We start from the raw sequence: 22,356 nt of genomic DNA on the forward strand, positions 1-22,356 counted from the left end.
AATTAATGTTTGTTTGTTTTTTTGTTTCTCTTTCCTGGAACAAGGCCATCACATTCAAAGTGCAATTTGTGTAATATTTTGTAAATATGATACTATATGGCTGTACAAAAATGACTTTATGTACAAATAACTTCTAGCTTATTAAAGAAGAAAACAATTGAAAATAAAGTGATTGTGGCAGATGTTTTCCATACATGGTGATGATCAAAATCAACCATCTAGACAAAGGCTTTTGTGTCTTTGGGAGACAGTGAGGGGAATATTGAGAGCATGAAACCTAAGTTAGAAGCAGGGAAGTGTTAACAAGGCTATATAAATTATGTGGTTCTGGGACTATGCCACTTCAGACTGCAAGGGCACATTTTAATCACTAGGTGGCAGGAGAGCTCTCTCTCTCTCTCCCCCTCTCTCTCTCCAGAGATCCCCTCCCCTAATGTACTACTTTTCTACATGCAGGAAGGTTGCTAGGTATTTAAACACAGAAAAGTATTCAAACATATGATTTTTCATTAGGATCATTAGATGTTCTGCAATGGTACTTTCACAGGAGAGGTCTGCCATGTAGGTTTTTCGGTTTGTGTCAATTGGCTCTGTGTCTGGGGCTAGGATCATTATACTTGCTGCGACGGCACAACAGCCCTTTCTCACCCTGGTACCGTCGGGCCATCCCTCACTTACATATAGTGCAACCACCTCACGGTACACCAGTTACACAAACTTCTTCAATTTACCCCAGATTATCTAGTGGGGGACTTGTGTGAGGGAAAACTTAATGATTTGGAGTCTCAAGCAAGATTTGATCAAACAAACAAGAAAGGTTTTATTATACAAAGGAGGTTTTTGACACAAAGTGGGTAAAACAAAGGGTACTTCAGGTTATAATGTTATTTCAGGTAACTTCACCTTCATTTATACTAAACCGAACTAATGTTATGGACTCTTAATCAAGCACAGCTTCTTTTAAACTTCAGTTGCTTATGTTCAGTTACTTCGCCTCAGGTAGAGATTACAGGTTTTTAGACTAAATGGTAAATGCTCAGCTTATTTCCAGTTATTTCAGTTCTTTCTCAGGTGTTGCATAGCTGTTGTCGCTTAATACTTTGGTTCTTAAACAAGGTGGCACTTTCTGTTAGTTACACACCCCTTTGACAATCCTACTCCTGAGGTACTCCAAGTAACAGACCCAAGGGATTGCTACACCCCTCTTAACTGGTTTGGGAGTCTTCTCTTTCTAGAAGAATCTCTCCCCTCCTGACTGGAATGAGACCTAAGTAGACTGTCTCTTTTTCAGCTTCTACTTCTCCTGGCTCAGCCTCCCAGTTATTTCCTGGCCTATTACTCTCACGGGACACCACACATTGTCCTTCACACTAAGCTCAGAGACTCCTTTCTGTAGCTTTTGATATATTCCTCAGAGTGGATGTTTCTGCCCAGAACCAACTCCCTATCTCCCAACCTCTCAACCTGTCTCTCCAAATCCTCTCCTTTTAAACTGCCATCCCTGGACCCTGGCCAATCAGACGCTGCCATTTGTTAACCGTTTTCTGGCAGGAAAAAGAAAAGAATAAAAACACTTGCCCAACAATTTGCCCAACAAACAAACAAAAGGTCAAAATCTAAGGTAATACTATGTTTAATTCAAGATATAAGTAATTGATGAAAAGTATGCTAAATTTAGAGGTGTAGTATTTGAAAAGTACAGAGTAAGGTATGAAACAAGGTAATGATTTGCTGATTTTTTTATTATAAAGAATGCAGGGTAAAGGAGATGTGAGGAAATCCAGTTAGTTATTTTAAAAAAATGTTTTGAATGGTTGGTTTTCTCCTTTTTTCTTTTTTTCTTCTTGTTTTTTCATCTCTTTCTTTAGTGTATGTTTCCAACTTTGTATTTGAAAACTTAATAAAATATTTTATTTTAAAAAAAAAGAATCTTGTGGGAATTAGACTCTAGTTCCCATTTACAGAGCTATGCGAAAGAAAAGACTGGGTTGTTTAACCTTTTAATTAGTTCCCTTTCCCCTCCTATAAAAATTACACAAGACACTCTCTTTTTAAAGTTTAAGTAACAAATAACTTTTACTCAGTGTACTTGCAAATGTACAAGACAGGCAGGTGTAACTCAAGTTACTAATACACCCTACATAGATTTGTATCTAAGACAAAAACTCCTACAGAATGACTAACTCTGAGGTAGACACCAGCTGAACAGACCGACTGCTCAGCTGCTGTCACACATAAGACTGTTCATAACTGACATAACTGTACCAACTGCCTCTGGAAAAAGGTATATGACATTCCAGAATACTATTTTGGCATGCTATAGCCCTTGTGAACATTAACCCTTTTCTTTGCATGTTGGAGGCTTTCATCTGGGTGTGACTGCCCTTCCATATAAACGTCTTGTCTTTCCCCTACTAGAAAAGCCAAGAGCAGGGGAACTGGTTAAATTCTAACATCTCATCCATGGCATCTTGCTGCTTCAAGTTCTGGGACCTATTATTGATCCCAGCTGACAAAACAGCCAAATTCAGGGATTGGGTTTTTGCACTGGGATTCATAAGCATGGGCCCTCTTAGAAGGACCCGCAGCATAAAAGAGACCAAGCTCTGTTCGAAGCTATTCCTTATTCATTTCATTGCATTGTCAGATATTTAAAAATGTTCATATATACCCAAACAATTCTCAGACAACTGTCAGGTGCATATCTGTTGTGGAAAAAGAGAGCTTTTTGGCTTAAAAAAGAAAAAAAAGCTCAGAATAACGAATGCCAGTTTGATTCCAAGTACGGTAGGGCAGTGCCAGATATTTGTGCCAAATGTTCAATAGCCATAACCACAACAGGTGTTCTGTTTTCAGGGCACAGGATAGGCAGCAGAAATATTAGGAGGTAGAATTCTTTGCTTTTCTGGCTTTGCCCTGGGCACTCAGTGCTGCTACATGAGCAAAAAGCTCCACAAACAGACTGATGGGCAGGGGGAAAAGTCACTCCCAGAATCACATTACTCAAGCAAAATGTAGATGGGTGGAGAAGCAGTAAGGAGGGCTGCTGTCACAATCAGTCTGTTTAAAAAATGGGGCTCCCCAAAGGTCCACTTTAAAAGATACATACATTACTGCTTAAGTCAAGAACTGGAGCTTTCCCCACACACACATTCAGAGCTATTTCATTACAAAGACAAATTCTTCAAAGCTCCAAATCCAAGGAACTGGTGGGAGTTGCCTCATAAGGATGCAAAAAACGACTAACTTCCATTGTTTCACACTGCCAAGCCCTCAAATCTAATTCTAGCATCTCCCCCCCCCTTTACCTTCCTGGCTTAAATGTCCCACATTAAAGGGGGGAAAGTTATGTCCCACATTGTGGGGGGGGGGGGGAGTTAAAAAAAACCAACATATTTACATTGAACTTCAATAACCATAATCTATCAAAGAGCTTCAAGTAGTCTCTGATTTTGTTTTGATTTTGTTTAATATTGATGTTCAGCAAAAAAGTGATATTAAATTGATTGTGTCAGTTGGCTTTGTGTCTGGGGCTAGGATAGTTATACTTGCTGCGACGGTGCAATGGTCCTTTCATGGTACACCAATTACATGAACTTCTTCCATTTACCCCAGATTAAAGGTATCTAGTGGGGGACTTGTGTGAGGGAAAACTTAATGATTTGGAGTCTCAAGCAGGATTTGATCAAACAAACAAGAAAGGTTTTATTAAACAAAGGAAGTTTTTGACACAAAGTGGGTAAAACAAAGGGTACTTCAGGTTATAATGTTATTCAGGTAACCGTTCACCTTATAACATTTATACTAAATCTAACTGATGTTATGGACTCTTAATCAAGCACAGCTTCTTTTAAACTTCAATTGCTTATGTTCAGTTACTTCGCTTCAGGTAGAGATTACAGGTTTTTAGACTACATGGTAAATGCTCAGCTTTTTTCCAGTTATTTCACTTCAGTTCTTTCTCAGGTGTTGCATAGCTGTTATCGCTTAACACTTTGGTTCTTAAACAAGGTGGCACTTTCTGTCAGTTACACGCCCCTTTGACAATCCTCCTCCTGAGGTACTCCAAGTAACAGACCCAAGGGATTTCCACACCCCTCTTAACTGGTTTGGGAGTCTTCTCTTTCTAGAAGAATCTCTCGCCTCCTGACTGGAATGAGACCTAAGTAGACTGTCTCTTTTACAGCTTCTACTTCTCCTGGCTCAGCCTCCCAGTTATTTCCTGGCCTATTATTCTCACAGGACACCACACACTGTCCTTCAGGCTAAGCTCAAATACTCCTTTCTGTAGCTTTTGATATATTCCTCAGAGTGGAACCAACTCCCTATCTCCCAACCTCTCAACCTGTCTCTCCAAATCCTCTCCTTTTAAACTGCCACCCCTGAACCCCGGCCAATCAGACGCTGCTATTTGTTAACCGGTTGCTGGCAGGAAAAAGAAAAGAAAGAAAAACACTTGGTGACCCAATTTGCCCAACAAACAAACTTTTCCATCACACTTGCCACCCTAGCAAATGTCTGATGCCTGCAGTAGCAGAATCTTGTGGGAATTAGACTCTAGTTCCCATTTACAGGGCTATGTGAAAGAAGAGATGGGGTCATTTAAAATTACGCAAGACACTCTCTTTTTCAAGTTTAAATAACAAATAACTTTTACTCAGTGTATTTGCACTTGTTAGATTAAATGTACAAGACAGGCAGGTGATACTTAGGTTACTAATACATTTTACATAGGTTTGTATCTAAAATAAACACTCCTTCAGACTGACTAACTCTGAGGCAGACAGCAGCTGAACAGATGGACTGCTCAGCTGCTGTCACACATAAGACTGTTCATAACTGTACAAACTGCCTCTGGAAAAAGGTATATGACATCCCAGAATCCTTTCTTGGCATGCTATAGCCATTGTGAACAGTAACCCTTTTCTCAGTATGTTGGATGCTTTCATCCTGCTAACCTGAGTATGACTGCCCTTCCATATAAACTTCTTATATTTCCCCTTCTAGAAGAACAGGAGCAGGAGAACTGGTTATAGGTTTTCATTACTCTGTCCCTAGCAGAATGCTACACGCTTTCTCTCCTTATGCCTCTATTCCAGGCATTAGTCATTGGTTATAAAAAGAGTTTGTTCCTGACATTCCGGCAAGTTCAGTTTGTTGTCATCTGTCATCAACAACCTTATTGATTGTCTTGAAATCGAAGCCTAACCAAAGGGAGCAGGGGTCTTCCACAGAACTGGATCATCAGTTCTTCAATATAAATGATGTTCTCCAGTTTGCAGTCTGGCAATCTCTAGAAAGACAGTGGGTGTCCACTGTAGTAAGTCTAGGATTGGATTGCAGTAGAAAGGCAACACTCTCAAACCCATCTGAACTATAGATTGTGAGCCCCAATCCAGGCCTGAAACTGGATCCGTTCAGCTAGATGACTTTCCAAACGAGGTGAATGGGTCAGAACTGCAAACAGTAAACAGATTTTTTAAAAATAATTCAAAAAGTATACAAGCTTCCAGTTTATTAATACTTATACAAGCCCAAGAGCCAGCAAATTCCTCAGTTCCTGAATCAGCAGCCCCTAAGAAAGGGATTCTGCCTTCAAACTGGTCTCATTTGTCACATAAAAAGTTCAGAGCTAACATCTCCTACTTAGTATGAAAGGGCAGAGTCAAGCATTTCTGTTGGCTTAGGGCCAGGCATGTGCCCCAACCTTTTCTTTGTTTCATGTACAAGCTGTGGTGTGCCTTGATTGTCCTCAAAACTTACTTCAATACAGGATGTTAGCCAAGAAAAGTCTTAATTTTTAAATAATCAGGAAGCCCCCTTTTAGAGGCTGCATTTTGCAATCACTGTGTTCTTATACTCTTCCATGGTGCTCTCCTTTAGTAAGGTAGAGGAAAACGCCCCCTTCCACTGTGTTTCCTCTTCTATGAATTGTAGAAGTACACTTGATTGTCTTTAAAGGAAAATGTGCTACTTGTTCATTCTAAGCTTTGTGGGCTAGAAGCACTTTACAGCACTAAGGAGTGAGTTTTATAGTTAAAATTAGAGCTGAATTTGAGTCCCAGAACCTGTTTTCAAGGCCAAAACTCGGCCATGGAAACAATGGTGAGTTCTCTGAGCAGGTACACAGTGCATCTCCACACATATGCATACATACATCCAAACCTACTGCCTCTTTGGAAAGAATAAGAAGGGTCCCATAATAAGAGGGTGTGACTTCAGGCAACTATTAACACTCCTTGTAAAAATTCAGTGTTTGGGTCCTAGCAACTTTCCTGGTCTGCAGCCAAATGCCACCTTCCAGTCTATGACAAGCCAAAGCCTATTCACGAGGAAGCATTTGCTTGTGTCTTGTGCTTGGTTCAAGGTTTTTAAAATAGAAATACTGGCATTCTGGAATCTTGGAGGTGTCAGTTCTTGAACATGTCACAGAGCAGCTTCTCCATGGGAGTGTTCCCGATGGTCCTACGAAAAAAAAGAAGCTCAATGCGGTCTGAAGAAATAACTTTCAGCGAAGGCAGAAGCAGAAGCAGCTTTCCAAACCTGGGAGGAGGAGACAAAAGTTTAGGTTAGGTTAAAATTATATCCCAAAATTTTCCACCACATTTGAGAGCGGAGAAATGGAGACGACCTTCTTCCAACAATTTCTAGTGGTCAGGGATAATGGGAGTTGTAGTCCAACAACAGCTGGAGAAACACTGGCTTTAGTTAGCACTACCATGTTGCCTGGGCTGGGTTGGAATGAATGCATTCCGAAGGAGGAATTGAGAAGATAACAGCAAGGAGGAGCACTCGGCTGTAGGTACCTGACTGGCTGGCTGGGGTAATGTAATTGGTTATGTTGTCCCAGCATCACTTGAGACTGATCCTGCAAATTCTCAACCTGGTCTGGATCCTTCAGACCTCGTGTTTCTGCAAAAGAAAAGAAACAGAAGACTTCTGCTTAAGGAAAATATGTGTACACCGATGCTGTTCTACTGCAGATCTTAAAACAGGATTAGGGTCTCATGGAATATTTTGAAGACAGAGGATGCAGCAGCCTTGAAGGAGGATTGGAAATGGACAGTAACTCATTTGGCACACCATCTTCCAGCTTTCATGAATGCAAATACTTCTTTGAAAGTATATGGGCAATGCCTGCTGAGATGTCAGAAGAGTGGTCCTCCAGTGCTAAGCACAAGGAGGGGAAAGGAGCAAAGCTAGGATAAATTATTCAAAAACAATGATGTAATTTTCATGGAAAACCTTACTGGGGGGCGCTTTTAAATTATAACTGTAATTTTGAGGAAATGCAGAATTTTCTCTATGATTTACGTACATGTTCTTCCTGACAGCCCGCTCACCTGGTTTGAACAGTACAATTGCCTTCATACAGGCAAATTCAGTGGGATCCACACCAAGTGCTTTGAAACGTGCAATTATTTCCTGCAGGACACGAATGTCCATTCCTGAAGACACGACCTTTCCATTGAGGGTGGGGGTCAGCTCTGACACAGAGAGGAGGGGGCAGCTTTCCAGTGGCAAAGACCACTGAATGGCACACAGCAAGAACAGCTCACTCCAGGCTTCCTCCAGTAAGATCACCTGCAAAGGACAGGACACCCTAGACTAGATAACAGATTATGGATGCTCTGTGTTCACAGAAATGTATTTTACACTTCCAACAAGCACCAGTTTTCACAAAACCAATTACCTTGTTGTCTGCCTTCCTTAGTCCTTACATAATATGACAAAGTAGCCAAAATGCCTGTGCCTTATTTCCCCATTTTTAATAAATTGGACTGGGGAATCTGTGGCTACCAACTCATTCATCCCTGCCAGTTGACCATTCTGGCTGGGTTTGATGGGGGTTGGAGTCCAATAAGACAGAGAGGTCCACAAGTTCACCACCTCAGTTATAGATAAAGATACATCTGGTTCTAAATTTGTCAGTATCACTGTATAGCAATATATGTAAATTTAGGCTCAGCTGAGCATTGGTGCTTACAGAGTGCTATGTGCAAGCCTCTGCAGATGCCACTGATCAGCAGTCGCTCCTGCAAATCACCTTTAGCCTAGCTGTGTGTTCAACTGCCCCATACCTGATGTCATATATAATGTTAGGTACATGGCAAGTTGGTGTGGCTTAGCCAAGAGGGCCTCGTGGGCCACGGAGGGGGGAGCTTTCAGAGGTTCCCCACCCTGATTTAGAGCATGTGCTATTTTTACCTGTAGAAGTTAACACATCGAGCTAGTATTTTGGTACAATTGGATGCTTCCTGGTTCAGTGAATAAGCTCAAGTAGAAGAGAATAAGAGCCAAGAACAGAAACATAGGAAGTTGTGTTATACTGAGTCAGATCATTAGGTCATCCATCTCAGTCTTGTCTATAACGACTGGCAGACACTCTCCGGGGTTTCAGGCTAGAGGCTCTCTCTCTCTCTCTCTCTCTCTCTCTCTCTCTCTCTCTCTCACACACACACACACACACACACACACACTTATTAAAAAATTACAATAAAGTTTTGTCCACTTCCATAGAATCAGAATGGTCACTCCAATCCTCAGTCCTACAGCACTGTCATGTTGGCTCACCAAATACCCTGAATAGGAGCCCAACTACCGACCTGGTTTACTAGACATTTTCAATCAATATATCCCCTCCACAGACGCCTCTGTGATGATGATGGCATTAAAATATCCTGTTCTTCAATAAAAGAGAAAAAAGGAGATTCTCTTTATCCAACCTAGAAATGCCAGCGATCGAGACCTTCTGCAGGCAAGGCAAATGCTCATCCACTGAATTACGGCCCCTCTTCAACATATGTTGCCAGCCACCACCCCTGCCTTAGCCTGAGCCCAAGTAATCCACCACTGGACTTGGCCCAGGAACTCACCTGGTCTCGGAAGGGCAGGTTTGAGAAGACTGGCAAGTTTTTTGCCCATTTTACAGCCATAAAGAGTAGCCGGGCGGAGGTTTCATAGACACTCTCGGAGCTGGTCGGGGGATACGGGGACACGTGTGCCTCTCCCGCTGGGCGCTCTGGCTCATTACTGGTGACATCAATGTTCTCCTCAGCTGCAGAAGGGAGAATCATCCTGTCAACACTGTAGAGCTGCAGATTTGCAAGTTTAGAGGCACATCTGTTCTGAAGGAAATGTTCGCAGAGGGCGGCCACTTAATACATCGCCACCTGAGATCACTTGGCATAAATGCACAACATTGATGGACAATTTCAATTATGGTTCTTTAGTTGGTCTAAAAGCCCTTCTAACCGAGCTCTCCTCTGACAGCCCTCCAGATAAATGACTGCACAAAGCAGTCCTATTAAGATGGACACCTGGCCACTGTAACTGCAGAGACTAGAAATTTCAGTGAACAACAAGGCAAAACTAGGAGGAGCTGGAAGCCTAATTGAGGCAGTACTATCAATGTTCACTAGGGGGGCAGCAGAGGAAGGTCTCACAGGCTTGGTTGAATCCAGTATAGCCACTCAAAACCAGCCATGGTATGTATCAATGCATCTGCACCAGCTGTTTTCTGTGGTTTTAAGGAAGCTGGAAGTAGGATGTCACCAAGGCCACATGTTCAGAAGCATAAGTGGGGAACCTGTAGACCTCTAGCTGTTGTTGGACAATGAGTGGGGAGGCTGGGAGTTGTAGTTCAACAACAACTGGATGACCAGATGTGCCCTATCACTTCCTTGGCATACTGCCTGCCTTCCCCCCTCTGCACCCATGCCCAGCCACTGACCATCCTCTGGCTCCAACTTGGCACAAGTCTCAGCTGTCATCAGGCTGGCCATGAAGCGGTGGTTGCTGGGAGGAGTTGTGGGTTGGCCCCTTGGAGCCCCCGTTGCAGAGCAGGTGGTGGGGCCCCTGTGGCTCGGCAGGGAGGGGCAGGGTGGCGGCGGCGGTGGCAGCAGGACATCCCGCGTTGTGGTCAGGTGTTCAGCTTGCCTCTCAGGATCCAAGTCAACGGCATCGAGTCGCACCTGGGCTGTGCTGCGGGGCTGGCGTTCGTTCTGCACAGCTGAGGCAGGACAGGCAAGAGGTCAGCAGCAAAGCAAACAGATCAAAGGGTTGGCAGCAGAGCCATCTTTCCCATAGGGCTCAGTGGTGCGTTGCGCCAGAGTGCCAGCCTCTCAGGGGTGCCCCAGCAAGTGGAGGAGCTGCGCGGCTTTGCCAGTGGCCTCCCCTTTCCCTGCATGCCTGCCAGCTGCACCCTGCCAACGATAAGACTGGTGGGCACGCTTCTTCCCTCCCAAGCCTCCTCAGGAGGAGAGCAATCCCTGCAGAGGCTTGGGAGGGAAGCTGCGTGCCCACCAGCCATATAGTTAAGTCCAGTCAAAGGCGGCTATGGGGTTGCGACGCTCATCTTGCTTTCAGGCCAAGGGAGCTGGCATTTGTCCACAGACAGCTTTCTGGATCATGTGGTCAGCAGGACTAAACTGCTTCTGCTGCAACAGAACACTGTGATGAAAACCAAAGCACACAGAAATGCCGTTTACTTTCCTGCTGCAGCGGTACCTATTTATCTGCTTGCACCGGCATGCTTTCGAACTGCTAGGTTGGCAGGAGCTGGGACAGAGCAACGGGAGCCCACCCCGTCCTGGGGACTTGAACCACCAACCTTCCAATCAGCAAGCCCAAGAGGCTCAGTGGTTTAAACCACAGCGCCACCCATGTTCCCACAAATAAAGTATTATGCATTGGAAGCCCAACAGCTGAGAGCCTTTTCCTGGTCTCCCGGTCTCTACTCACCATCCTTGTTCATTCCAGCCTGCAGGCATTTCTTCAGCCGGCAGGCTTGGCACTGGTTCCTGTGAGCTTTGTCCACCGGACACATACCTGTGCCAGCTTGGCACCTGTCAAAAGGAACAATGCAGTGCACTGGATCAGGCGGCAGATCAGGGGTGAGGAACATGTGGCCCTCCAGATGTCACTGAACTACAATTCCCATCATTCCTGTCTATGGACTATGCTTGCTGGGTCTGATGAGAGCTGGTGATGACTGTGGTGCAGTGGTTTGAATGCTGGCATGGGTCTGGTAAAATCCAGATCCCTAATTCAGATCAAACCTGGAGCCCCCATAACTATCTTAAAGTAGAGAAGGAAGGGAGGGAGGGAGGAATTGAGAGGGACCAGCCCTACCATTAGGCAGAAGGAAAGATGGGGGTATAAATGCAGTTAACACATTAATGCATTGATACATTAAATATTCTGAGCCCTACTGGGGACAGATGTCACCCTTACCTGTAGATGAGCTTCCTGCGGACGCTACGCTTGAAAAACCCACTGCAGCCATTGCAAGCATAGATACCATAGTGCTTTCCACTGCTGGTGTCTCCACACACCTTGCACAGCAACATGGGGCTGCCAGCTTTGCTGGGAGTCAGGCTGAGTCCTATTAGTGACAAACAAGAGAGGTATCAGGGGGCTGGACAGATCACGGAATCATAGAATTATAGAATTGTAGAGTTGGAAAGAGGCCCTGGGGGTCTAGCCCTCTTGCAATGTAGGAATATGCAGCTCTCCCATACGGGGATCAAACCTGCAACCCTGGTGTTATCAGCAGCATGCACTTACCAATGGAGCTGTCTAGGCATCTTAATGGAGCACCACACAATGAAACAGGGGCATTTTCTCCACACATGTTTTGAGTTTTCTGCATAGATTTTTATTGAAACTTTTCACCATAAAATACAATGAAAAACAAACTAAATAATAAAAAAGAAGGGGGGAAGGAAAAAAGGAAAGGAAAAGAGAAAGGGGGCGGAATACAAAGCTCTCTTGAAGGTAAATCTTAACCCTTGTCTCTCACCAAAAGTGGTGAAGATCTCTCCTGCCCTGCCTCTCACTCAGGGTCTTACACCAGCCAGACATCACCTTCGAGTGCGTACCCTCTTTAACCCAGAGCAGAGGACACCAAAGAACAAAACAAAACATAAACAAAAGCAAAGCAAATAAAAGAAGAAAGGAAGATAGAGATAATTTTAAAATGAAATGAAAAAGAGAGACGATCTCCACATGTTTTGAACGACAACAAATCCAGGGGAAAGGTGGGGGGTAGGTAAAGAGCTTGCTCCCCCATTGCGGGACCCCTATATTTACTTGACACACACCCCCTCTCTGTAAAAGAGCAGTTCCCCGTGGACTCACTTCCATCTGTTGGGGACAACTGGAATAACAAAGAAAACAGTGGGCTGTATTCTGTGTCCCTGTCCACCGGCACAGGGACGGACAGGTGAGTTTTAATATCGCACAACAGAAGAATCCAACACAATTCTGATCAAAGTAATAGGAACTTAATAAATTACATAGCAGCAGAAGAATCCAACACAACAATTGTGCTAGAAGAAACTTGTGCAACAGATTGTGCAATCTATTGTGTGGCGAAGTTACCAGCCACCTGCTTATGCTTTATTTTGTACAACAACAGTCCACCGGTGTGAAATACACACACACACTTTATTTTCCACCCTTCAACACAAGGTCCCAAGGGAGGTTACAAGTAAAACAGTTACAAGTTAAACAAGAATAAGTAAAACTAAACCAAAGCGCAGCATTGCACCTGGAAGGTAACCAACAGGCAGCTTCTCTTTTAAATTAAAAAAACTTTTTAAAAAATTGAGTTTCTAATATACCAGAGATACAATTAGGATTCCCCTCCCCCGGGTCAACAGGACCCCATCCATCACATATGATATTTTACTATATCAAAGCACAACTCAGAGAGCAAAGTAATAACAGGAAGCTGCTTTCCTGACATCATTATCTTTAGTTATCAGACTGTTAATTTTGTTTATTCTACACCACACCACAAACTGAGTTTATACTTCCCCACCAATTTCTAGGTTTGCTCAATGTATCTGATGGGTCAAGCCATAATAAACTAGCTAGGTAACAAAACTCTACTTCGTTTTGTTTTTTATCTTCAGATTTATTTATTTTTAAAATCTTCTTTTATATATCCTATTTCACCTGTAAAAGAGTTCAGCATGGTATACATTGTTCTCCTCACATGCTCTCCTCACAGCAACCCTGTGAGGTACTCCAGGCTGAGAGATAGTGACTGGGTCCTCTTTGAACCCAAGTCTCCCATATCCTCGCCCAACACACTGATCACTAGTCTACTTTGGCTCTCAGGATCCTAAATTTACCTGATAGTTTAAGAGATAAGTATTTAGCCACTCTGGTCCACCTTTTCTTTTCAGGGGGTGGTGGGAGAGTTTTGTTTAATCACTCATTTGTTCAGTTTTATCCGAGTGCTAGAAAATTGGCAGTTTGAAATGTCCACATCTCTTAATCATTGGTCTGCACCTAGTGGGTCGGGCCCCTTTATTGGGTTGGGGCCTGACTTAAGATGGGTCACGACAGCTGTACCACAACCATACAAATCTATGGTAAAAAAAATAATTAAGAAATGAGTCCCCAAATGAAAACTGCTGCCCTAAATGAATTCATTACGTGCAAATAAACAAAGGCCACTCCTCCACATGTGGTGGCCTTGAGGATTAAAGGTGTCACCTGGACTGAAGTTTTCATAGTTTCATTTGTGGGACTCCAGTGACCTCCCTCACTTTCTGATTCTTCAGAAGAGGTCTGGCTCTTGCTCAGTGACAGATCACATGCTTTGTATCCAGAAGATCTCCTGTTCCATCCCTGTCATCTTCAAGTAGAGCTGGGAAATACCCATGTCTTAAATCTTGGCAAGCTGCTACCAATGGGTGGACAATTCTAAGGTAAAAGGAGCAATGATCTGCCTTGGTATAAAGTATATTCCTATTACTTTGCTCCAGGAAAGCCTGCCTTGTTCAGATGAGATGAGCTCACCATCTGAGCTCAGAGGTGAAACTATGGAATCATGACGAGAGAGAGGTTCTCTTTGGCTCTAACGCTTTGCTAGCATCATCAGCCACATCCATTGCCACAGCTTCCAGTGCCTTTGGTACCCAATTGCAGTACCCATTGGTGCCCTTCCAGTCCATTGCAACTAGGCCTGTTCCAAGGAAGAAGAAGAAACCCCAGACCTGAATGGAAGGGGCAGGGGGAAGAAAGAAACATGGTCCAAAGGGCAGTGATGCCACTTACTTACCTGCCTGGCTGCCCTCCATCCGTTTGCTCATTGTTGAGTCTGTAGGGGAGACAGCCATGCTGGTAGCTGATCCTGTTGAGAGGCTGGATGCCTCAGCTCCCTGCTTTCTGCAACTTGTCCTTTGCTGTGTTAACTAATCCAGCCTCTTGCTCCTCAGGTGTTGGCCCAGAAGCAGCTGCATCTAGTCTGTGGGCTGGCCACGTCTCTCCAATAGTGACTGAACTCTTCAACCCAGCCAAGAATCTTCCATGGGAAGAGCTCTCCAGTCTAAGCCTACCAGGTGTCCTTTGACAAACCATGGAGAGCCTTGCTCTCCTTGAGAGTCTCTGGGGTAGTTGTGCATGTGTGCGTATTACGCCTGTGTGAGAATCCCCTCTCTTCAAGGCTCTTGCAGTATAGCAGGGCAGATTAGCCCTTAACGCTGTGTAAGCAGATGCCTATTTGTCATCCTCTTAATCTTTAGCCTCTTTCTCCAAAGGTGGAACCATCAGCCGCACAAGAAGAGGCGAGGAAAGACCCATCAGCGAGCCCGGGATGGTGCCAGGATGCTGTAACCAAAACCCACCTGTGACATTGAATCTGTCCGCACCATTTCTCTCCAACGCAGCTTTAACAAAACTGCTGCCAGGCCCTGCTCTCTCTCGGTGCTGCCGTTCCCCAGGGGGATGATTACAGCTCATTTGTTCAGCCATCAGCTCGGAGGCCAGAGAGATGAAGGCTGCCTGTGTTCTCCAGACATCTGATCTACCTCTCCCCTGACCCCTCAACATCATCAACTTTTGCTCGCGCCCTGAGACTTGATAGCAAACCTTTTAGGAAAGGGAAAGGGTCGGTCAACCTACAAAGGCAGCTGCTGATCAGAACTGAATATTTTATGGGGCATTTCCCCCCTCCCCCAGGCAGGTGAATGCCCTGGATCCACAAGTAGACCCAGTGTTACTGATGGAAGAAAAAGTGGTGCATGAGGAGCCACACCAAGGAGATCACATGGGAAGGAGGCCTCAAACTGAATTATGGAACTCCTGTGAAATTCTTGGAATGAAGCTCAACTGCAACCATGGTGTGGTTCACACACTGCAGTCCAGGAAATGGATACATTTGGCCCATCATATGTTGAAGGCCTGCAACTCCCATCTTCCTTGACCATTGCCCACAGATTTCCCACCCCCTGTTTTACTTTTGCTTTATTTAAGGAGAAGCATGCACACAATTTTCCGCTCAATTGCTTGTTAATGAATCCTTTCTATGTCCTGGTCAAAACATGCCAAAGAACTGGCTTGATTGACAAGCACTTGAAATCTTTTCTTTCCCCACCCCTATTTGATTTAATATTAACCGTGATGAATTAACAGTGAAGCCTTATGCTTATTTGCCCAGAGGTAATCCCCAGTGTATTCAGTGGAGCTTAACAGTACAATCCTGTGCATGTCTACTCAGAAGTAAGCACAATTAAGTTCCACGGGACTTATTCCCAGTTTAAATGGTTGTGGGATTCCAACTTCAATCACTCTGAAACCTGCAAGTCTGGCTGAACTTAGGTTTTTGATATTTCACTTTGACTTACATGGTGATGATACTCTGGTGTTCATCTTTGTTTAGTTTTTAGCATCTGATGCTATAGGAAAAATCTAGTGCAGGGAAGGCAAGAGAAAAGGGTGAGGGGCTATCACCTACACTGCTGCCACCAGCCAGACCTCAATATCTATTCTCTGCAATCTGCCAACTAATCCATTTACTCTGTGTAAGCAAGGAGGGGGGCAAAAGATAACAGAGCAGGCCTGTAGGGAGTCTGCTAGTTTAACAAAAACAATTAGCCCCAGGATTGAGATAGCTGCTCTGAGTCAGTCAATCCCTGTGACCAGTCAGAGGCCAGATGGTGATGGATGCTTCATCAGCCATTAGTGACAAGGTCATAATTAGTCTGCAGCCCTGATCTCTCCCTCCCTCCCTCCCTCCCTCCCCCAACCCCCAGTGATCGCTCTCTTCAAGAGATGCCCAGACTCACATGGCTACCCCCTTGTGAACATTTGCACTAGTGCAAAACAGTTGTCTGGCATGGTGCCATGAAATGTAGTCATTCAGCTATTGCACACACACACCCCAAGTTGTTCCATTTGTTTGATAGGCTCACATGTGCAAAGAAGTTATTCCACCTACAGTTTCTCAATCGACTCCATTCTGCCACCATAACATTTCCAATCTAAGAGAACTAGGACACCAGTGTGATAATCCAACATGGTGCGGTAGTAGTATTATGTTAGTGCAGGGCCTGTGTTCAAATCCCTACTTGGTCATGAAGCTCACTGGGGTGAGCCTGGGCCTAATCTACCCCACAAGGCTGTTGTGAGGTAAAAAGTGGGGGAAGACCTTGAGCTCCTGGAGTGGAAATTAGTATAGAAATGTAAGAACAAAATGCAACAACAACAACAACAACAACAAAAAGCTCACAATCTGCAAAATGCCTGGCTTTATTATGCACGTATTTCAGCCCAGATATACACAATCAACACCAATCTCTTCATGTGAATAACTGTCTGCAAAGCCAAGGCATGTGCTTGTATCTACCTACATCAAATTTGTGGTGGAGATCTATTACTGGACTGCAAGCTTTTTTCTACAGCTCATATGCGAATAAAGAGTTAACTCCAACTTGAACAGTGTGATTTTCTGCCAGCTAGCTCCTGACACGACCCCCGCAGAGGTCACATCAGTGTTGCTAACGCAACAAAAACAACGCATGTGGCATTTACAAGTTACCGGTCTCTGCAGCCACAGCAAGTGTTGTGATTCTCCAGCAGCTAGACTTCATCCCCATTGTCTCTCAAGGCAGATGCTAACAACAATGCTTGCAGTCTCCCATTTCGGCATTCAGTCAAGCAAGGGAACTGTCCATGGTATGAACCGTTGTGAATCTGATGCTGAGCAAGAGAGCAGCTGGCTAGAAGCTCCCCAGGTCTAGGGACTGGTCTACAAAGGTTATTCCACCAGCAACTTCCAAGCAATTCCAAGGGTTTCAATTCTTAGCTTGGTTGCCCTGTCCCTTCCTGGAGAACTAAGGTCCATGACCATGAAGGTGATGATGTTCCTCCTACAAGAAATGTCCTATGAACATTGCACTGCCAAGCTTCCATTCAGATTCACGCTCTGGCACATTACGCTTCTTGGGGACCAGGTAGTCATTGTCAGGGGTGAGCCCAGTTGTGGCAAGTAGCCCCCCAAAATGTTGCACATTCCCCTGAGTGGGTTACAATCTTGGGGTGTGATCTCAAGGGTTCTCTATAGGTTCCCTGTTCCACCCTATTCCTGGCTCCTGCTAGCCCCAATATCCAGTTCTCTACTAATAAGGAGGTTTTGTCTGTTTCCAGTTCTGAAAGGTGGCAGGGCCTGACACTCAAACTAGCCTACCTCATAGGGTCGTTGTGAGGGCAGAAAGGGATAATCCTATATATGTTGCCCTGACATTTTGGGGGAAAGGACAGAATACAGCCGTCATAACCCTAATTGACAATGTGATTATCCCACTCAACCACTTCCCATCCTCCCTGACCTAACTCTGTCCAAGATACGTTTGGCTATTTGTTCCTCTGCACTGCAGGCTCCACCAGACTGAGCTATTCCCAGATTAATATAAGCCCTATTGAGAAAGCCTCCATGAATTCTCCTCTGTCAGTCTTCTTGCAGGAGCATGTAATGAACAGAGCCCTGCTGATTACTCAAGGAGTTCACTTCTTTTTTCGTTATTTATGGAAAGCTGTGGATTTTTCAGTCCCAATCAATCATGAACCAGTGTCAGAGCCCTATTTGTGAAGGCATGCAGGAAAAAAGTAGAGAGTTGAATGTATCAGTTGCTCTCAGTGTTGGTTCTCTTACATTATTATATTTGAATATTGTTTAATATTCCTAGTTTTGTGTCGTCCCATACACATGCACAAGATGGTACACCAAAAAATGATACTTATAGAACCAGATTTATCTATCTATTTTTGTGACCCTGGAATAGTCCCCTGGTGGATCCCTTTGTGGGGAAAGATATTTCCCCCTGCGGAGGAGCCAAAGGAGTGAGATGGGTGACCCAATGAGGACCAGGAAGGGTGCATAGCAGGGCTGATGCACCTGAGAGGAGTCCTGCAGGCCAGGTGGAAATGCCTGGAAAACCACACTCAGTCCCTGACATAGACCACAACATTATGACATGCCTAGCTAGTTTAGTTGGTTAGAGTGTGGTGCTGATAACACCAAGGTTGCAGGTTCGATCCGCATAAGGGACAGCTGCATATCCCTGCATTGGACTAGATGATCCTCAGAGTCCCTTCCAATTGTATTCTGTGATTCTGTGTGCACCCTTAATGGAGAAGGTATATTCCATGATACAACTGATGCTGTTGCATTGGATGTGCTCCAGTTTGCCAGAGTCCTTCAGACACACCCCACCCCCACCCCCTGGACCTGAACACAAGACCCCTGGTCACTTGAACCCGGGCCAGCCTTCTTCCCAAAGCTGGCTGATCTGTGCCACTTGGTTGCAGCAACAGCAGGCAGCCTGTGTAGAAGGGCAGGATGGCTGGAGTAGAATTATCTCTCATTACATGGAGAAGTCATTAACTTCCCTTCTCCCTCCTGGAAGGGTTGGTAATTAATTGCTTATGGAGGGAGCTTGGGGGAAGGGTCCTGGAGGGGTCTTTAATTACCACTTTGTGTTATGCTTCCTAAAACCCCTTAGCGCTAGGGCTTAGTTGCTTAAAGGGGCTTTAGCTGGAAAGAGTGCCCTCCCTTCCCCATGTTTCCAGATTTGTTTTAGAGAGCACAGCCACACTCCTGTGCTTCGGAATGAAGGTTCCTGCACAGGGGAGGGTGAATGGAGGTTAGGGTACACAGAGCAGCCTGGTCAATATACAGACAGCTGCCGGTCCAATTTCCATACAAATTAGCAGAGTGCTCTTCCGTCTTCGGTTCACAGATATTTGCTGGACTACACCTCCCATCATCCGGAGTCACCTTAGCCAAAGTGAGGGATGATGGGAGTTATAGTCCAACAATATACGGGGCCTCAAGTCAAAGCAAACCGATTTCGTGACATAATAGGGGTGTGTGGAATCCCCCAGAGAAATCTAACTCGGTTAACCAAAGCTGTTCGTTCCCAGTGTCTCTTTATCTACCTGCAGTGTGGAGATGAGAGGGTCAGGCTACAACTGGCGAGACCCATGCTCAAATCCTCACAGCCGTGACACTCAAAAAGATGATTTTGGACCAGTTGCTATGATCCAGCCTGGCCTTCCTCACAAAGTTGTTGCGAGGATAAAGTGTAGCAGGGGAACCATGCCACCTTGGAGAAAATATAGGATAAAAATGTAGTGGTTTTGTGGGCCATCTCTCCACCATCAGTTTTCTTTCTCATCCTTCCTTCCTCAAACAAAAGGGAGAGGAATAGTATCCTGACCAACAGTTCCAACAAACAAAAGAAAAGTCAGGGTGACGAACATGAATTCTCCTTACAACATATACACGAAATGTAATATAGTATGTTAAAATCATACATACATACGCAATAATAAAATATCACATCAAAAGCTTCTCAGTCATCAACCACAAACATGAATCAACTAGTTCATATAAAGTCCTTCCCCAACTGAGAGCCATGAGCTCTCTTAACGAAAACTGCCAGACGCATTTCGACTAGAAGTCTTCTTTGGTGAATATTCCTTAAAAGAGATCCAGAAGGGGCAATAGTTCCAGCCTGCCTCATATATAGCAAAAGAAATAATAGAATCATAGAAATGTAGAGTTGGAAGGGATCCCCAAGGGTCATCTAGCCCGACCCCCTTCTATGCAGGAATCTCAACTAAAGTATCCATGACAGATGGCCATCCAATCTTCTGCTGTTTAGGTAATCAGGTAACAAACAAATATCATGTAATATGAAAAATATCCAAACCTCTTCTACTCAGACAAGTGGAGTTTTAATACTTACCTTATTTGAATATTCAGATAACAAACATTCCTTCAGGAATCTATATCTATCTATGTGTGTTTTATGCTACCTTGAAGTGCTGACTAGATGATGATAATGATGATAATGATGATAATGATGATAATGATGATGATGATGATGATAATAATAATAATAATAACAACAACAACAACAACAACAACAACAACAACAACAACAACAACAACAACAACAATTTTATTTATACTCCGCCCTCCCCAGCCAGAGCTCAGCTCAGGGCAGCTAACACCAGTAAAATTACAATAAAAATAAAAAATAAAGAATAAACCAATTTAAAATACAGGTTAAAATATAATTTAAAATGCAGCCTCATTTTAATAGTAGCCCATAGATCAAAACCATAAGGGAAGGGAAACATAAGGGTCAGACTGAGTCCAAACCAGTCCAGGTGGAACAGCTCTGTCTTGCAGGCCCTGCAGAAAGATGTCAAATCCCGCAGGGCCCTGGTCTCTTGTGAGAGAGTGTTCCACCAAGTCGGGGCCAGTACTGAAAAGGCCCTGGCCCTAGCTGAAACTAATCTAACCACCTTGCAACTTGGGACCTCCAATGTGTTGTCATTTGTGGACCTGGGGCATACCAGGAGAGGCGGCCCTGTAGATACGTGGGTCCTCCAAATGTTAAATTACAACATCCATCATCCCAGACCATTTGGCTTGCTTGGGTGATGTAAACTGGTGTCCAAAAAAGCTATAGGGCGCCACAGGTTCCCTGTTCTACTTAAAATAAGACTGGGCTGTAAAAATGCTTAAGTGTGGCCGGATCGTGTCCCTAGCATTCCATGTTTTGAGATGCACCAACTCAAAGGCATGTCAGAGGTGAGTCAAAGCCAGGGAGCTGTGCTGCTCCTTCCTCGTCAACAGCAGCCCCCACCCCACCCCACCCTGGAGTCCATCCACTTGCAAACAGCAGCAGGGTTTATTTACAAGAAGATAAGACTATCAAAGCTCTCAAATCTCAAAATGTGCTAGGCTGTCAGAGCTGGTGTTACTGTCATAACCTGTTACATCATCATCAGGGACACCTAGGTGTGTGATGGCGGGGCGAGGTAGCGGTAAATAGCAGGGAGGAGGAAGAAGGATCAAGCTTCGGCAAAGTGTCCGTGTCAGCACTTCGGAAACAAATGAGATGCTCTATATATACACACCAGCTTAATTTCACGAGATCCCTGGCTCTTGATAGCTCTGTACCTCATGACCAGTTTTGATTAGGGCAGAACTCCACGCGGAAGTGCAATGCAGGTCTACTGTCAAGAGGAACGCCTCTCGGTCAAGTTATCTGCATCCCTCTTTCTGTAACACAGGGGTGGTGAAGGACCATTCATGGAGCCATCCGTGATGGAAGCTTGTCTGATTCGTTTTGCAAGGATTCTGACGGCCCAGAGCCAGTGTGGTGTAGTGGTTAAGAGCGGTGGATTCGTAATCTGGTGAACCGGGTTCGCTTCCCCGCTCCTCCACATGCAGCTGCTGAGGTGACCTTGGGCTAGTCACACTTCTCTGAAGTCTCTCAGCCCCACTCTGCTCACAGAGTGCTTGTTGTGGGGGAGGAAGGGAAAGGAGAATGTTAGCCGCTTTGAGACTCCTTCAGGTAGTGATAAAGTGGGATATCAAATCCAAACTCTTCATGAGAGGACCAACCGGCCATTTTGAAACAGCGACTTCTCCCATCTTCTTGGCAGCCCTGTTCTCTGCAACCCACCCACCTCTGTTCTGGCTGCGGCTCTGCCTTATGACACAGTAAACTGGGTGCCCCCTTCACCTCCTCCCATGAGAATTAGGCCCCTCTGTGCACTGCTCCTGACCTAGATCCCCGGCAGCCACCATCTGCGGCCGCAGCCACCTTCCTGCCCTTCGCAGAACGATGGCGGTGGGTTAATTCAGGGAGGAATCAGCTGTCAGCTTCCTCTCCTCCAATCCCTTTGATGGGGCTTAGGCACTCGGAGATAATTTAGAACACCCAGAGACCCGCAGCCCCTCACTCCCTGCTCCATCCTGTCAAGACCCCAGGGCTGCGGAGTGGGAGAGGAAAGAGCAATTTCTTAGGCTGTGGATACATTGCCGGCTGAGACTGCAGCTTTGTCCTTCTTCCCCCCCCCCCCCAATTTGGATTGAAGCTGGTTTGGGGAGGGAGGAGAACGTGACAAAACTTGGCATTTAGTTTTAAAATACTATGGGGTAGATGCGGATTGCAGTTAACCTGTGTACACTACTTCCTTAATCCTAAACAGTGAGTGTAGTGTAAATGGGTGTATGTACCCAGCCTTAAGGGACGCGGG

The 22,356-nt window shown here is 44.9% G+C and overlaps 2 protein-coding genes across 3 annotated transcripts in view; one reads left to right on the plus strand and one right to left on the minus strand.

The window, feature by feature from the left end:
* Positions 1-16,728, plus strand: part of MYO9A (myosin IXA) — a 171,413-nt gene extending 154,685 nt beyond the window's left edge. The window contains exons 36-37 of one of the 2 annotated variants that reach the window (XR_014519173.1): positions 13,578-13,724; positions 14,556-14,634. Coding sequence is in view for 1 of the 2 variants with exons in the window: in XM_083475479.1 (XP_083331605.1) it covers positions 14,556-14,648 (93 nt within the window). In the remaining variant the exon portion in view is untranslated. Of the gene's footprint in view, positions 1-13,577; positions 13,725-14,555 lie in introns of both variants that reach the window. The other variant, XM_083475479.1, reaches the window with a different exon arrangement.
* NR2E3 (nuclear receptor subfamily 2 group E member 3) lies at positions 5,977-11,403 on the minus strand. Its single transcript, XM_083476072.1, has 7 exons — positions 11,236-11,403; positions 10,744-10,847; positions 9,734-10,012; positions 8,877-9,058; positions 7,344-7,584; positions 6,807-6,912; positions 5,977-6,543 (listed from the first exon to the last, which is right to left on the minus strand). The coding sequence occupies exons 1-7, from the start codon at positions 11,349-11,351 to the stop codon at positions 6,411-6,413; spliced, it is 1,161 nt and encodes a 386-aa protein (XP_083332198.1). The 5' UTR covers positions 11,352-11,403; the 3' UTR covers positions 5,977-6,410.
* Positions 16,729-22,356: the final 5,628 nt, after the last annotated feature.

This window comes from Podarcis liolepis (genome assembly GCF_965112155.1).
Source record: "Podarcis liolepis genome assembly, chromosome: 14".
Classification (NCBI taxonomy): domain Eukaryota; kingdom Metazoa; phylum Chordata; class Lepidosauria; order Squamata; family Lacertidae; genus Podarcis; species Podarcis liolepis.

Bases quoted from the DNA above. Each gene is read 5' to 3' on its own strand.
- NR2E3 (XM_083476072.1), bottom strand. From the start codon at position 11,351: ATGTTGCTGTGCAAGGTGTGTGGAGACACCAGCAGTGGAAAGCACTAT. The intron at 9,059-9,733 runs GTCAGTGGCTGG...TCCCTTCTGCAG, and splicing joins CAAGTTGGAGCCAGAGGATG to CTGAGGAGAACATTGATGTC. The intron at 6,913-7,343 runs GTGAGCGGGCTG...TTTCTTTTGCAG, and splicing joins AATTGTACTGTTCAAACCAG to AAACACGAGGTCTGAAGGAT.